Genomic DNA, 17980 nt, shown 5'->3' with positions numbered 1-17980 from the left:
GGCCAAAGCAAAAAGGGAATCAGAAGAAATTTCAAGATTCACCCTGTTCCTCAAGCTTGCTTGCTTTCTTTCTTTCCTTCCTTCCTTCCTTCTTTCTTTCTTTCTTTTTTCAGCTGCATCTGCGGAATATGGAAGTTCCCACGCCAGGGACTGAATCCAAGCCACAGCTGCAACCTACACCACAGCTGCAGCAACATCAGATCCTTAAACCACTGCACCAGACCAGGGATCGAACCCATGCCTCAGCAGCGACCCAAGCTGCCTCAGAGACAAAGCTGGATCCTTAATCCGCTGCACCCCCGCAGGAACTCCCTCAAAGCTTTCCCAACTAGGGACAAATTTTCGTCTTCATGGCTTGAAATAGAACACCTTCCACTGGACCATGAAGGTAAGGGGATAAGAATGATCGAATTCAATACTTGGCCATACTCATTCTCTCTTTGAAAGCAGAAAGGTAACATTTCCAGAGCAAGATAATCTAAAACAATCTGTAACGCTATCCCAGCTACCAAAATTACGAAGAGGTGAGATAAAGACAGGAATGCAGTTTAAAAAAAAAAAACTTAAGGCAGATGAGAAGATTAACAAAGGATCCAAGTTAACATAATAAAAGTAGAAAACAAAATACACAATACATTATGAAAACCATAAGCTATAGATACATTTTTCAACTACCAAGAAAGGGTAAGGGTAAGAAAGAGAAAAAAAGAATCCAATAGCAAGATCTCCTACCACTCCAGAAGGCCATTCAAAGGCTATTAATTTATTAATAGAAAATATCTGAAATAATGAATAAACATAAAAGTGGAAGAGCAATAAAGCTCATAATTTAGTTTATCTTAAAAGAAAACAGAGTTTAATGTTCATTATGTAAACTACATACTAAAAAGAACCAAAAGGAAGCAAAATTATAGAGGCTTCCTGGGGACCTGGTACATCAACCAAGCCCCTTGCATCTCATTTCCTTCTTTCACAGGTGAGGCAACCTTGCCACCACGTAGTCCCTGCGTCCTGAGTCCAGAACATGAGCTTTCAGCTACAGCCGCTGGGCTGCAGCAGCCCCAGGCTCGGGAAGCCAGAGGCTCCCTGTGCTCAGCTCTGCGAGCCTAGCACACCAGGCATTATCTGACCATCAGCACTTAAGACACTGAAAAGCAGATGAGGATCAGAAGTGGCTCTGCCTAATGACTTGAAATTACAGATATGGTAGGCCAGGATACAATCAATCCCTGAGCACCTGGCATATACCACGCAGTCTTTCAAAACATCTTATGAAACCAGAAATGCATTCTACACTGCTCTACCTCTGGAATTTAAACCTCCCTATAACCAGTATTTCACTGGGACAGTTTTGTTATGGTTATTGTTGCAATTTCAACCCTACAGATCATTAAACCATAAATCTTGAAAAAAAATGGTATAAATAGAGAATGTGTGCACAGAGATACTGGAGCTTATGGGAAAAACTGGCTCATAAGGATGAGCATTTAAAAAAAAAAAGAATGAGCATAAATAAACCAACTTCTTCATAAAAATGTCATCATTTTATGAAGCCAAATATATTCATTCCTTTTTTTTTTTTCCTCCCCATTTTTGGCCACGCCCGGGGCATGTGGAAGTTGCCAGGCCAGGGATCCACAGCAGTGACCTGAGCCACAGCAGTGATGCCAGCTCTTTAACTCACTGTGCCACCAAGGAACTCCCAAACATATTTATTTTTATTTCACTATTTGAATACATTTACTACAAAATGGGTTTTATTTTCAAAATCCTTTTTTAAAAGTTGATCATGTATGATCACACCCCTGGACATTTGAAAGGCCATACTCTATTGGCATTTTTTTTTTTCCTTTTTGCATGTGGAAGTTCCCAGCCTAGGGGTCAAATCAGAGCTATAGCTGCCAGCCTGCGTACACCACAGCCACAGCAACACCGCATCCCCGATACACTGAGTGAGGCCAGGGATAGAACCTGCATCCTCATGGATACTAGTCAGATTCCCACAATGGGAACTCCCTCTACTGTTTACAGATTTTTACCTCTACTGTTTCAATTCTACCCCCAATAACTCATCAATTAGACTGGATAAATATCTTTTTGAGAGAAACAAACGGATACAGGAAAAAGGAGGTGAAAAGAAAAAGAAAAACCAATCACTCAGCACCTCCTACGTGCAGGTGCTGTGCTCCAAGCTTTCATAAACTGTACCTCATTAAACATGCACATGCTCCGTGAGGTGGGTCAGAGACCCTCTTTTTTTTTTTTTTTTTAACAAAGAAAGACAGTGAAATAAGACAGGCTTAGAGCTTGTCCTGAGTCACAGGTCAAGGCAGGGCCCGGGTCTTGAAGTCAAACCCGGAGCATAGGAATCCAATGAACATACTCACTAAGGGGCTGCCTGTCATGGAGATCGAGCAGTGACTTGAGCCATCTGTTCTTAGGCTCAGAGATTGTTTTCAGATTTTAGTCTGCACATAAAGTGCTTTTTGAGATGTAGCATTTCAAACTTGACAGCTCTATTAATACTACACGGCTAATTTATACACTCTTTGTTTTTTATGAGAAAGCATGTGGTCTCATGGAAATTATCCATGGCTACAAATTTGGAGCAAAAATGCAAACGGACTAAGAGCTGGAATTCCAAACTGCTTGAATGTTTTAAGTAACCAAATCCTCTTTCTTGACATAAAAGGTGAAGTTTAACAATGCAGTCTAGTTGCCAAACCATTATGTCCATTTTTACACACACACGTAAGACTTGGGAAATATTTACCAACAATTTCTAACTTGAAGAAAATCAGAAAATGAACTCTGGAGAAAAAGAAATACACTATAATTAAAACTCAACACAGAGTAAAAATAACTCAAGGAAATAGAATTAATTTCTTGTCCAGGTAGAGATGGCAAAATAAAGGCATTTTTGCCCCTGCTTTCCCTCTCTCAGAGCTAACTTTTTTTTTTTTTTTTTTTTTTGGCCACACCTGCAGCATATGGAAATTCCCAGGCCAGGGATAAAATCCAAGCCACAACTGCAACCTACATCACAGCTGTGGCAATACTGGATCCTTAACCCACTGTGCTGGGCCTGGAATCGAACCCACCCACCCAGAGACAAGCCAGATCATTCGCTCACAGTGCCACAGCAGAAAGTCCCTCTCATAGTTAACTTAAAACAAAGGTAAATAAATAAAACACATTATCAACCAAAACCTCCATCTCCAATGAAAGAAGGAAACTCACACGAGCCCAAATAATAAACAAGGAAACATTGCTGCCAAATACTGTGAGGTCTGAATCAAGAAGACCTTCACAACCAGAGCAGACTGCTAGCTTCCTTAATGGAAGTGTCACCTTCCTAAAAGGCAGGACTGACAAGCCGTGTATTAGGACGACAAGAAGCTGTAGTGTGCTCAGGCCCAGGAGACCCGGGAAATGTCCCAATGGAGAACTACTTTGACAGCAAAGAATCACAAAGGAGGGGAAGTGGAAGGAGAAGGCAGGCAATCAGACAACGAGTATCAATCCTGAATCAGCGAGCCCAGAGAATCTTACGAAGAGCTACTACAGACCTCTCAAATCACTAAGGAGTGCTAGACCAGACCCTCCTCCTCATCCCACCCAGTAAAAGACAGTAAGAGACTTGGTGAGAGGCCAGGCATCATCCAGACTGGCACAACCTCACAATTCCTCAGCCAGCAAATGGGCCCATTCAAAGAGGAGCAATTATCTTAAAAGGACTAACACAGCCCATTGCATTAAAGCCAAGCAAGAAAGAAGGAAAGAAAGGAACATAAGCAAAAAAGCAGTTTAAAAAGAAACTGTGAAAGTATAACCCAAAGAAACAGAAGTAGAATTCAGCCAAAGAAATCCAGTTTCAAAGAAACCATAAGCTTAAGCTAAAAACAGCTTACGGGAAAGACACAGAGTCAAGGCAGAGTCAAGGAGAAACAAAGCTCAGGTGTACAGGTCAGAAACCAGTCTGCAGACACCCTCCACATCTCAGCCTGGACAGGAAAGAGCTACAGAGAGGCTTTGCCCTAATGTGAGAACAATCCCCCAAATTTACACAATGCTACAAGTGTCAGCTACAAAGCTAAAGGAACTTCTCAGGCAGCAATGATAAAAAGCAACTCTGGCCTAGAGGTGTAAAAAAAAAAAAAAAAAAAAAAAACCCAACTCTGAATCAACCATGCTAGAGATACACTGAAATACTGCTCTATCCTCCCTGTAGGAAAATAATAGAAAATCGTTGTCAAGTAAATATGCAGTCAATGGGGATATAGTCAAAGACTGCAAGAAAAAAAGATTTACAGAAATGAGTCAGGCCATTTAAAGAAAAAAAAAATTCAAAGTGATTATGAGACCCAGATAGAGATATAAAGGAATCAAAATAGAATAAATCTGACTGAAAACAATCAGGAACACTGTGGTCAGGCTTGAAGAAATATCACAAAACAACTGGAAAAGAGCAGATGATTCCAGAAAATGGTGAAAAACACTAAAGAGACAAAGGAGATCTAACATAACTTAACCGATGTCCTTGGAAAAGAGAATAAAATAAATGGGGTAGAAAAGGGTGCCAAGACAATGGATGAAAACCTGCCTAACACACAGAGATTTGAACTTGAAGATTAAAAGTTCTTCCATATGTAAGAGAAAAAAAAAAGAGCTACAGAGAGGCATCAAGACACATCTTGGGGCAGAAACAATGCTACAAGCATTCAAGCAGAAAAAGCAGCCAGGCAGGGGGGGAAAGACGGACCTCCGGCTATTTCTACACTGTGATTGTCCATCCAGGCCAAAAGGCAGTGAAGCAATGTTTGCGCAGCTCCTAGAGAGGGTGAATCAAGAATGTGATATCAACCACAATCAAACACTCTCAGGCATATAAATTCAGCCAATCAAGAAATAAAGTGGATTTCCCTGGTGACCTGGTAGGTTAAGGATTCAACGTTGTCGCTGCTGTGGCTCAGGTGGCTGCTATGGTGAGTGTTTGATCCCTGGCCTGGGAACTTCCACATGCGGTGGGCATTGCGAAAAAACAAAACAAAACAAAACAAGAAGAAATAAAATGAAATGAGCAATTCAAAGCTGGTGAAACTATGGAAAATAATTAGTGATTATTAAACTAGAATTAAAAGTTGAATACCCTCAGGAGTTATGATTACAGAAAAGAACATACTTATAAATCTTGAAATAAAAATTATAGTACTGCATTTATCACAAATGGAGGAACAAGTAGAAAGATGTCCTTTATAACAGACAACTATTCATAACATAGTTCCAAAAATAAGTAACATCCTAAAACTTTCTGTAATCCTTTTTCTTAGGTTTCAAACTTTCATAAATTCTCTTGTGGTGAACAAATATTTATCCAAAGTTCAGTAACTACTCCTATTTTACCGCAGTTTCCTCTTTTGTTAAATTCAACAAAAGCAAACATATGACTATGAACCCATTTTTACAAAATTATTTCTATCCATCCAGCCAACCATTGATCTTTATGTGGACATAAAAGAGAAGCTTGAAATGATATTCACAATTTCCAAACTGTTTTTGCTGGGTGGTGAGATTTGGGTTTCTTTTTTTTTTTTAATTACTTCTTTGTTTTGACTTCTGTGTTTCATTACTACATAAAAATTTGTAATGTTCAGGTATCAATTTCACAAAAATAATTAGATCGTATTTCCTTTTAAATTGAAGAATTAAATTCTTAAGTAGAGTCATACTCACTTAGAGCTTAGACATGAAAGTCACAGAAACACAAGACACAGAGTCTTTACAAACAAAAGAGCAACTCACTGTAACGGCAGCCACTCTTCGAGGCTGGGTCACTCCCACCACTCTTCCTTCGGCTGTCCAGCCAGCTTCTGCAAGGTACTACAAATAAAATCATCTCTAAGTATCCATCTGACATCACTCTTCCAGAAACAACCTCCCTCAAGACGACCCTGGATTACACTGAAACCACTGAGAAAGGAAACAACAAACGGTTCTTGTTTCAGCAGATATTTAAAAAACTACTTCGTGGAGTTCCACTGTGGCTCAGCGGGTTACAGACCCAACAGCGTCTCTGTGAGGATCCCGGTTTGATCCCTGGCCTCGCTCAGTGGGTTAAGAATCCAGTGTTGCCATAAGCTGCAGAGTAGGTTGTATATGCAGCTTGAAGCTAGTGTTGTCACAAACTGCAACGTAGGCTGAAGCTGCAGCTCCAGTTTGACCCCTGGCCTGGGAATTTCCTTATGGCACAGGCACAGCTGAATAAATAATTAATTAATTAATTTGTACAATAAAAATTAAAAATTATTTTGTAAATGAGGGGATCTGAGATTTGGAAATGTTAGGTAATTTGTTTTAGTTCACAGCAGAGGTAATAATCAGAAGAACCAAGGTACAAATTCAGCATCTGACTCCCCAGTCTTAAATATTTCCTCCTGGAGTTCCTGTCGTGACACAGCGGAAACAAATCCAACTAGGAACCACAAGGTTGTGGGTTCGAGCCCTGGCCTCGCCCAGTGGGTTAAGGATCCGGCGTGGCCATGAGCTATGGTGTAGGCATCAGACGTAGCTCGGATCTGGCATTGCTGTGGCTCAGGCATAGGCTGGTGGCTGCAGCTCCGATTAGACCCCTAGCCTGGGAACCTCCATATGTCACAGGTGCAGCCCTAAAAAGAACAAAAAAAAAAAAAAAAATTGGGGTGGAAGGTAAAAGGAACATAGAAAATCATCATTAGGCAAACACCTGAGTAACTGCTGCAGATAAGATTCACCAAGGGACGCTAAAATTAGTAGGCAACAGTTTGAAAAGTAGAATGTTTGCAGTCTAAAAATATATCTCCCAAGATATTTATCAACTACAAAGGTAAAGACAGTAACTTTACAGGTGAAATCTGGCACCTTACCACAGTATCACATTAACCTCACCAGTGACAAAGACTTCAGCATCTCAACCCTCTTGATACGGTGCACTAAGGACATAGCATTTCTACGGGATTCTTGCCAAAAATGCACAAGCGCATTCTAATCATGAGAAAAACACCGCACAAACCCAAACTGAGGGACATTCCATAAAATAAACGCCTGGTATTCTTCAAAAAAGTCAAGGTCATAAAAGATAAAGAAAGACTAGGGAACTGTCATAGGCTGGAGACCAGTGAGAAATAATAACTAAATCAATGCAGGACCCTGGAACTTAAAGAACCCTGATGGGAAAACTAATGAGATAAAAATAAGATCTGAAGTCTAGTTACTAGAATTGTTAATGTCCTGCTTTTGATTATTGTAGTAGGGCAAGTGGTGTAAAAGGTCTAAGGGAATTCTGTATTTTTTTTCTTTTTTTTGTCTTTTTGCCTTTTCTAGGGCCACTCCCGCAGCACACGGAGGTTCCCAGGCTAGGGGTCGAATCGGAGCCGTAGCCCCTGGCCTACACCAGGGCCACAGCAACAATGGATCCGAGCCGTGTCTGCAACCTACACCACAGCTCATGGCTATGCCAGATCCTTAACCCACTGAGCAAGGCCAGGGATCGAACCTGCAACCTCATGGTTCTTAGTTGGATTCGTTAACCACTGTGCCACGACGGGAACTCCTTGTTTTTGCAACTTATTTGTTAGTATAAAATTGGCTAAAAATAACAACTTTAAAAAACGACTGTAAGGAACAGAGTCATTTAGATAATGTATATTTTTTGCTATAAAAACTGTCAAGTTTCTCTCTCTTGCACTGAATACATAGACAAAATATTACTAACCACCCCAATCAACACAAATGCAGAAAAAGAACTACAAGAATAATGGCTACCATTCACCAAGTACATTACTAAGTCCCAGGAACTTGTCTAACATGCATAATCCTGTCTAATCCTCACAACAAATTCAGTGCCAAAGTTAAGAGCATCACCCACAATTTAGAGATGACGAAACAAAGAGGTCATATGACTTGTCCAAGGACACGGATAAAAATCCAAGAGCCGGGTTTCAAGTTCAGCAAACCAAAATCACATAACCAGGACACAGTTCTACAAGTTCTACCAAATAAAACACACATACTCATAGTCAATCTTTTACTAGCAGTGTTCAGAGAGAGAAAAAAATTTCCATAATCAAAGATCTATCCATGAAGCTACCTCTCAAGACACCTGAGATTCAGACTTCTGCCTACTCATGGCTGCTGAGAGGTGGAAATTTAAAGATGTTGCAAAAGCAGGTATAGCACTGACATCAAGAGGCAATGGATGTCACAAAGGGAAACCCCTGGACTCCAGCTCAGTTCTCTCCACTCTTTTCAAGGGTCACCAAATTGGGTCTTCTTATTAAAAAGTGGGAACTCCATAGAAAAAAATATTAGTAAAAATTGTAGGAGTTCCCATCGTGGCTCAGCAGAAACAAATCTGACTAGGAACCATGAGGTTGTGGGTTTGATCCCTGGCCTAGCTCAGTGGGCTAAGGATCCAGTGGTGCCATGAGCTGTGGTATAGGTCGCAGACTCGGCTCGGATCTGGCATTGCCATGGCTCTGGCGTAGGGCGGCGGCAACAGCTCTGATTAGACCCCTAGACTGGGAACCTCCATATGCCACAGGTGAAGCCCTAAAAAGGACAAAAGACAAAAAAAAAAAAATATTGTAGTGAAGAGCTTGGATTTGCAGTCCATTGTTTTGACAGAGGTCTAAGAAAAAACAGAATCTAGGCTCTATCTACTTTATGAATATTTTTTTTTTTTTAAGGCCATAGCTGCAGCATATGGAAGTTCCCAGGCTAGAGGTTAAATCAGAGCTGCAGTTGCCAACCTACACCACAGCCACAGCAACGCCAGATCCGAGCCTCATCTGCAACCTACAGTGAGCCTACGGAAACAATGGATCCTTAACCCACTGAGCAAGGCCACGGACTGAACCCACATCCTCATGGATACTAGTCAATTCATTTCTGCTGAGCCACAATGGGAACATCTAAATTTGTGAAATTTCAAAACTGGTGTTTGGTGCTAGGACATGCTATACTTTTCCAAGGAAAGATATTATTTAAATCTACCAAAACAGTCTATTGACAAAAACCTGCTCATATCCTTGCTGGTCATATTCTTGACCTTCAGTTCCTCAGCCTTTCCAGTTTTCCTAGGCCAGAACTCACACTTACCACCACGGAAGTTGCAAAGTGTGACAGGTCTCTGAGATGTGGACCTGCGTGGTAAGGAAAATGAGAAATAATCCTTCCACAGGAGGGGGAGCAGGTATTTGGGCCAATAACAATCAAAATCATCCAGTCATTTTCACCAGCAAAGCTTAGGATATTCATTTTTTACCCTGTATTTCTTTGTGCTTTTTGCATTTTGTACCATGAATGTATTGCCTGTTGAAAGAATGTTTTTTTAAAAAATACAATTCCTTAAAAATAAATTCAAACGCATATGCCCCCTCACCAAGCAACTCCATAACTACGATACTTATTCTAAAAGGAGACTGGTATATGTGTGCGCACTGAGATACATGCCAACTGACTCACTGCAACACTGGGGTAACACAAGACTGTGTGCACACTGAGATACATGCCAACTGACTCACTGCAACACTGGGATAACACAAGACTGGGAACAACCTAAACGTCTATCAACTGGGAACAGAAAAATAAATTATGTGGAATCTATGCAACCAAAAAGAGAATGAAACATTAAGTAGAAAAAAACCAAACAAACGAGGTGCCTAAAGCACGTACAGATACTACATTTGTATTTTTAAGAGGAGAAATATATGTGTCTGTATACACATACACACACACATATGCACACACATTTCTCTGAAAAACCAATTTTAAAAATCTCTATCCAAGAAATTTGTGACATCAATCACATCTGCCTAAAGGAAGTAGGTATCAGAATATAGGGCAAAAGGGAGATCTTTTTTTTTTTTTAATCCTTTCATGTCTTCAGAATGTTAAACCATTTGAATCTATTAAATTTCCCCCCCAAATTAAAAATGCTAAAATAAGACTTAAAATTAAAAAAACAAATGGGAGTTCCTGTCATGGCACAGCAGAAACAAATCCGACTAGGAACCATGAGGTTGTGGGTTTGATCCCTGGCCTCACTCAGTGGGTTAAAGATCCGACACTGCAGCGAGCTGTGGTGTAGGTCGCAGACACAGCTCAGATCTGGTGTTGCTGTGACTGTGGCATAGGCTGGCAGCAACAGCTCCGATTTGACCCCTAGCCTGGGAACCTCCATATGCCGCAGGTGCGGCCCTAGAAAAGCAAAAACAAAAAACAAAACAAAAAAACACACACAAAAAAACAAAAAAACTAGCTGTGTCTTCTGCCAGGCTGCCCAGGCTGGATCCTTAGACCCTATGCCTCTCTCCTCTTCAGAACACTCTTTCCCTGGACTTAGCTGCTCAGCAGGTGCTCTCTGCTCCCTGGAGGCTAAGCCTTGCTGGAGGAAATGACCAGATCCTGTGCCATATTATATTATCAATCCAAATACCTGCTACCCATCCCTGTGGGAGGACTATATGCACTGCCTCCTATTGCTACCAGGCCTGGCCACGTACTTTGCTTTGACCAATGAATGTGAAAAGTGTCACTTCCAGTCAGAAGTCTGAAGCGCCAGCTCATGATTCTGTCATCTGCTACAAGATCCACAAGTCCCAGAAAGGAGCTGTGCCAGCATCCTAGGCCCAGAGATCACGTGGAGCTGGGTCACCAACCCAAGAAGACCACATAATATGAGGAAGAAAGAAACCTTTGTGCTTTTTAAGCCTCGGAGATTTTCAGGTTCTTTGCTACCATAACATAGTTCATTCTAAGCTGACTAAATAACCATTCTGACTAATTCCAAAACAAACTAAAATTACCTAATTTCACGTGGCCTTCTACCTCTGTTGTATATTCCCCCAGTTCATTCTAAGCTGACTAAATAACCATTCTGACTAATTCCAAAACAAACTAAAATTACCTAATTTCACGTGGCCTTCTACCTCTGTTGTATATTCCCCCAGTTCACTGCTCTCTACAATGTTCTCATCTGTAAAATGAAGATAACCATAGTTCGTACCTCACAAGGTCACTGAGGACTAAATAGACTAATACATGTAAAGTGATCATTTATGTAGCACTTACTACAATTATTATTTACTGCTACTTGATTTACTACTGTTATTGATATTACTCTCTAACTGATAATTTCTTTTTTTTTTTTTTTTTTTGTCTTTTTGCCTTTTTGTTGTTGTTGTTGTTGCTATTTCTTGGGCCGCTCCCGCGGCATATGGAGGTTCCCAGGCTAGGGGTTGAATCAGAGCTGTAGCCACTGGCCTACGCCAGAGCCACAGCAACGTGGGATCCGAGCCGCATCTGCAACCTACACCACAGCTCACGGCAACGCCGGATCGTTGACCCACTGAGCAAGGGCAGGGACCGAACCCGCAACCTCATGGTTCCTAGTCGGATTCGTTAACCACTGCGCCACGACGGGAACTCCTCTAACTGATAATTTCTCAGCAATCTGACTTGTCTCTGTGTCTCTCTGTAAGAAGCAAGTGATGTGCTAGGGTCTTAGCCCACCTGTACATATGTTCTCCCTCCAGGTCAAGGCTCTTAAGTCACACTTTGACGTCACCCTATCTTCCACTCTTGATCTTATCTGTCCACTCTGTTGAGCCGCAAACACTTCCCCACCTCGATACCTCTAACCATGACATTCACTGGATGAGAACATCTGCCCAGCCAGCTCCCACGGATTGGTCAAGGTCTATTTCTTTGTCTTTTCTATTTATTTTTTCAAGGTCTATTTCAAACATCATTTCTTTTACAAGGCCTTCCTGACCCTTCCCTTCCACTTCTACCCACACCAGGTAGGATTCCGCCCTTTAAGAAAGGGTTCTCCCATAGCACTGCATAATTCTTTAATAGTCAATTTTTACCCACAACTACAACAGCATTCATCTTACCCTGCCTTGCCAAATGCAATTACTTGAGGACGAAAACTATGCACTGCACCTCAAATGAGTCCCCATGGTTTCTTTCGGAGTATGGTTATTCTATTATTATTTTGGAATTATAACAAATTGAGGATGACTGTTACTTCAATGCTAATCAAAGAAATCATATGCCTCAAAAGTTTCATAACAAAACATCTAGCTGGGTTGAATAATTCTTCTCTGAAAAGAGATCTTTTTCTTTTTTTTTTTGTCTTTTTTGGACTGCACCCGCAGCATATGAAGGTTCCCAGGCCAGAGATCTAATTGGAGCTGTTGCTGCTGGCCTACGCCAGGGCCACAGCAACACCAGATCCGAGCTGCAGGGGAACGAACCTGCAACCTCATGGTTCCTAGTCGGATTCATTTCCAATGCACCATGATGGGAACTACCAGGAGATCTTAAAAATGCAAAAAATAGTAAAGAGGTCTCAACTTATGTAATCCTTTCAATCAAATATAAGCACAAAGACACAGTTAAATGTATACTCACTTGTGGAATCTGCGTGCTCTTTCCACATCCTGTTTCTCCAACAATCACCACTGTCTGATAGTTTTCTATCAAGTATAATATATGATTCCTAAGCTGAAAAAACGTAACCAAACATTGTAAATCATCATAAATGTTCTCAAAACAAAAAGATATTTAAACATTATGAAATGAGCTGTTTCCCAAAGGAAAGTCAATTTTAAAAAAGAACTATCAAAATATATTTCTATTATATATCAAAATATATCTCAGGTACCGTTGGCATAAGATGATACGACTGCAAATGAGTACAACTTATCAAATATATATAATGCACATACCCTTTGACTCAAGATTTCCACTTATAAGAAGTGATACTACATCTCTGGGCGATGATGAAGCTAGGGAGATCCCAGCCAGGAAGAGGACAGCAGATCTCACTGTCCTCTCAGCCCTTCAACCACCAGCCCTCTTAGCCCCTAAATAAAATGGCTTGATCAAAAAAAAAAAAAAAAAAAAGGTACACCACAGACATACTAATACAGTGAACAAAGATCCTACTGCAGTATTATAAGAGCAAAAATTCAAACACCCTAAATGTCCATCAACAGAGGAGTGGTTAAATGGTTATGAAACACTCCAATAATGGAATAACACGCAGTTGTTAAAAAGAGCAAGTGCCCACTGTACTGATGGAGAATGGTCAATGAAGTCTGCTATGGTAAAAAAGTAAAGACAGCAAATATACCACTATTTGTTTTATTACAGAAAGCGTAAATACATATGTGCTTCCTTATGTATAAGCTACTTTGGGAAAAACAAAACAAGAAACTGGTGACTGTACTGTCTCCACGGAGCAGAAGTGGCTGGCAAGCAGGAAGGTGAAGGAGACCTTTGAGTTTTGTACAACATGCATGTATTGCCTAATTTAAATTTTTTGCATTTATTAACTTGTGAAAACAAAAAAAGAATATGCTTTCACCTCTACCTCTAAAGCCAAGTTCACAATAAAACACCCATAGGTTACATCTGTATTTCAACTGGGCCTTCCTTTACTCATTCAGTACGAACAGGAGCACTGTTTGACCACTGGAAAGTCAGATGACTGCAGCATCCTATGTACTTCGCTTCAGAATGTATCTGCACCCACATCTGAATACAGACACACCCAATGGTCTGGAGAGCATGAAAGTAGTCCATCAATTCCTGGTTTGGAACGAAGTAAAAACCTGTCAAAGTTTCCCACTCTGATCACTGCTCAGCTCATCTGACTCTACACCAACGAGGTATTTGGTGAAGGTTAGGAGAGCACCATGCAGCCTTACTGACTCAGTAAGGTGTTGGCTATTTGAGGTTTTGAATTTAGCATTATTTGGGGTCTAAATATGTAGTTCTCAAAACTTAATGTAAAAATCTTTCAGGATATTTGTTAAAAATGAAGATTCCTAGCTCTTCCCTCAGGGTTTCTGATTCAGAAAGGCCAGGGTGAAGCCCAGGAATCTGCATTTCTGCAAAAACCCAAAGGAGATCCTGTTGTAGGTGATCTAATGGCTCATACAGATGCCTCCTTGGTGACTACTTGGACTTTGCTTTCTTTCCTTTGAGTAAGGGGTAGGGGAAAGTTTGGGTTCTCTGCTGCTATTCTGTGGATGGATGGATGGATGGATGGATGGATGGATGGATGGATGGTCAAGGAAAACCTGAAAGACAATTTGAATACAGATAGAGACACACAGGGCATTCCAGGAAAGGGAAATAACATAATTAAAGGAAAGAAGATGGAAATAAGCAAACTATGCAAACTCTATTCAAGGGATGCCAGAAAAAGCCCATAAAAGGCTCCAGGTTTTGTTTTGGAAATGAGTTACAAGAGGTGTAATTAGGGTTTCACTGTGAAAGACTTTTTTTTTTTTTTTTTTTTTTTGTCTTTTTGCCTTTTCAAGAGCCGCTCCTGCAGCTTATGGAGGTTCCCAGGCTAGGGGTCAAATCGGAGCTGTAGCCACCGGCCTACACCACAGCCACAGCAATGCCAGATCCGAGCCGCGTCTGGGACCTACGCCACAGCTCATGGCAACACTGGATCCTTAACTCACTGAGCAAGGCCAAGGACCGAACCCGCAACTTCATGGTTCCTAGTCGGATTAGTTAATCACTGCGCCATGACGGGAACTCCTCACTGTAAAAGACTTGAATGTAGAGCCAGAGTCTAGACCTCACCTAGAAGGCAGTATATGCTGTAAGTATTTTGAGAAAATAGGGCAATATTTTAGAAGACGGACCCAAGCATGAAGAAACTGAAGGCAGGAACTGATACTTCATGTGCTAAATACAAAGCACTGCAAACAGAGAGTCCAATGTGGGATATTCAAGAGAGAGGTGATGAAAAGATTTCCAGTTGGGAGATGGGGAGAATGATGGCGCCACCAACGGGGAACTCAAGGAGAGCTGGTGCAGAGGAGAGACTGAGCTTCAGTGAGGTTGAGTTTAAGGGAGTAAGAGGACAACTCTGCACAGCAATCTCCAGGGCCCAAAGGGAACACCAGCCTGTGGAGGCAGCCACGGGGAAGGCCGCTTCGAAATGCGTTAGGGAAAGGGAGTGAGCCTCAGACCTATTACTGCTTAGTTTCTACTTCTATTTTAAAGCTACTTTTACTTTTAATGGGGGAGGGAGTGGTGAATGGGTAACTTTTTACCCTTTTCATCTCCTAGATCTATTTTTAATGTCTTATGAGATCACAACTATGTTTAAACTCTGCTTTAATTTCCTTTTTCTTTTGGTCTTTTTTAGGGCCACACCTGCAACACATGGAAGTTCCCAGGCTAGGGGTCGAATCAGAGCTGCAGCTGCCGGCCTTCAGCACAACCACAGCAACACCGGATCCGAGGCACGTCTACAACCTACATCACAGCTCATGGCAAGGCCAGATCCTTAACCCACTGAGCAAGGCCAGGGATCGAATCCACAACCTCATGGATACTAGTTGAGTTCATTACCGCTGAGTCACAACAAGAACTCCTGCTTTGATTTTATCAATAACTGCTCTCCCTCTTCTTACCATGCTAACTTCATCAATATGCTACCTTCTTGCTTACTTTCCTTTTTCGTCTGTTATTTTATTTTATTTTACATACACAGTTGGCAGATGAAGAAGAGTCAAGAAAAGCAAATACTAAGTAAACAACAATTATCCTTGTACTTGAACACTTACTACACATCAGCTATCTTGCTAAATGCTCTATGTGGATTATCTCATCTGGTCCTCATATCAATCCTTAGAGAGAGGTACCATTATTCCCACATTATAGATAAGGAAACAGAAGCTCAGACGGTGAAGCAAGGTCACGCAGCACACAAATAATGAAGCCTGGGTTTGAACCCTGAGGTCTAGCTTCAGAGTTCAGACACTTCATCAAAACTCAGTGTCCCTCATTGAGGAACCTAATCGTATCTCCCAACAGTCAAACTGGTTTACAGTCACACATAGTGGATGAGGTTAACCACCTGCAGAAGAAACTCAGAGACTGTCAATACATGAGTGACTACATGGGGCCACATAAAAGTCTAATCGATTTTGCACAGCAAAGGAAACCCAAAAGAAAACAAAAAGACAACTTACAGAATGGGAGAAAATAGTTTCAAATGATGCAACTGACAAGGGCTTAATCTCTAGAATATATAAACAACTTATACAACCCAACAGCAAAAAAACCAACCAATCAATGGAAAAATGGGCAAAAGACCTGAATAGACATTTCTCCAAAGAAGATATACAGATGGCCAACAAACACATGAAAAAATGCTCAACATCGCTGATTATAAGAGAAATGCAAATCAAAACTACCATGAGATATCACCTCACACCAGTCACAATAGCCATCATTAATAAATCCACAAATAACAAGTGCTGGAGGGGCCGTGGAGAAAAGGGAACCCTCCTGCACTGTTGGTGGGAATTTAACTGGTACAGCCACTATGGAGAACAGTTTGGAGATACCTTAGAAATCTATACATAGAACTTCCATATGACCCCGCAATCCCACTCTTGGGCATCTATCCGGACAAAACGCTACTTAAAAGAGACACGTGCACCCACATGTTCATTGCAGCACTATTCACAATAGCCAGGACATGGAAACAACCCAAATGTCCATCGACAGATGATTGGATTCGGAAGAGGTGGTATATATACATAATGGAATACTACTCAGCCATAAAAAAGAATGACATAATGCCATTTGCAGCAACATGGATGGAACTAGAGACTCTCATACTGAGTGAAATGAGCCAGAAAGACAAAAACAAATACCATATGATATCACTTATAACTGGAATCTAATATCCAGCACAAATGAACATCTCCTCAGAAAAGAAAAGCATGGACTTGGAGAAGAGACTTGTGGCTGCCTGATGGGAGGGGGAGGGAGTGGGAGGGATCGGGAGCTTGGGCTTATCAGACACAACTTAGAATAGATTTACAAGGAGATCCTGCTGAATAGCATTGAGAACTTTGTCTAGATACTCATGTTGCAACAGAAGAAAAATGTAATTGTAATGTATACATGTAAGGATAACCTGACCCCCTTCTATACAGTGGGAAAATTAAAAAAAATAATAATGAAAAATAAAAGTCTAATCGAGGTGACTTAGCTAAATTCAGAGGCAGCCATTTCATATCCATTTGGAGAAAGAACCTATTCACAGAGGAGGAATCATCAGCACAGTCTAGACAAAGAAACTCCCTAAGTATAAGAACGGGGCAGCTTTCAACCAACACCGTCCAGGAGAAAGAGAGAGAGATGAGGGTGATGGTGGCCACACCTTCTCAGGTCATTCCAGAGGCATCATCCGAGGCAGGGAGATATCGCCACCCTTCATTAGGGGCTACAGGAAATACAGGAAATAAATAGCCTTCAACTGTTATTACCTTAGGCTCTGAGCCCACTTCCTAACCACAATGTGGCTTCCCACGTGAACTTGGCAAGAGGGAGAAAGTGTGTTCACAGGGAGTTCCCGTTGTGGCTCAGCAGAAACGAATCTGACTACCATCCATGAGCATGCAGGTTCAATCCCTGGCCTTGCTCAGTGGGTTAAAGATCCGACACTGCAGCGAGCTGTGGTGTAGGTCGCAGACACAGCTCAGATCTGGTGTTGCTGTGACTGTGGCATAGGCTGGCAGCTACAGCTCTGATTGGATCCCTAGCCTGGGAACCTCCATATGCTTCGGGTGCGGCCCTAAAAAGACCAAAAAAAAAAAAAGAGAGCGAGAGAAAGAAAGAGTGTGTCCTGGACTTGTGTCTGCCTGTACTGGAGAACCACAGCTCACTGTAAACAAACACAGCCTGAATTTCTAGTTTATGCTTTGGTCTCCTGTGAGATGAGTGTGTATGTCCATTTCATGAGACTAATAAAATCGAGTGTCTGGATATGTGCACAGTATGTAATAACCACCCCAAAATCTCACTACTATCCCAGAGGGAGTTAACCTCTTCAACAGAAACAACCTCATATTTCTAATTAATCTTGTGTAAAGAAATACGCCTTTAAAAA

General features: G+C 41.3%; 1 protein-coding gene across 8 annotated transcripts in view; it reads right to left on the bottom strand.

Annotated features, from left to right (window-relative positions):
* Positions 1-17980, bottom strand: part of DHX35 (DEAH-box helicase 35) — a 193604-nt gene that overhangs the window by 168003 nt on the left and 7621 nt on the right. For all 8 annotated transcript variants that reach the window (XR_014832319.1, XR_002340163.2, XR_014832322.1 and 5 more), the window contains exons 3-4: positions 12457-12549; positions 5803-5880 (exon numbers count right to left, since the gene is read on the bottom strand). Coding sequence is in view for 3 of the 8 variants with exons in the window: in XM_001929022.7 (XP_001929057.3) it covers positions 5803-5880; positions 12457-12549 (171 nt within the window). In the remaining 5 variants the exon portion in view is untranslated. The remainder of the gene's footprint in view (positions 1-5802; positions 5881-12456; positions 12550-17980) is intronic.

The sequence above is a fragment of the Sus scrofa genome, chromosome 17 (assembly GCF_054392235.1).
Source record: "Sus scrofa isolate SSC_HxYL_T2T_F1_AM1 chromosome 17, Sscrofa_HxYL_maternal_Yorkshire_Landrace_v2.0, whole genome shotgun sequence".
Taxonomy (NCBI): domain Eukaryota; kingdom Metazoa; phylum Chordata; class Mammalia; order Artiodactyla; family Suidae; genus Sus; species Sus scrofa.
The sequence above is the reverse complement of the archived record's forward strand: the minus strand, read 5'-3'. Positions and strand labels throughout refer to the sequence as shown.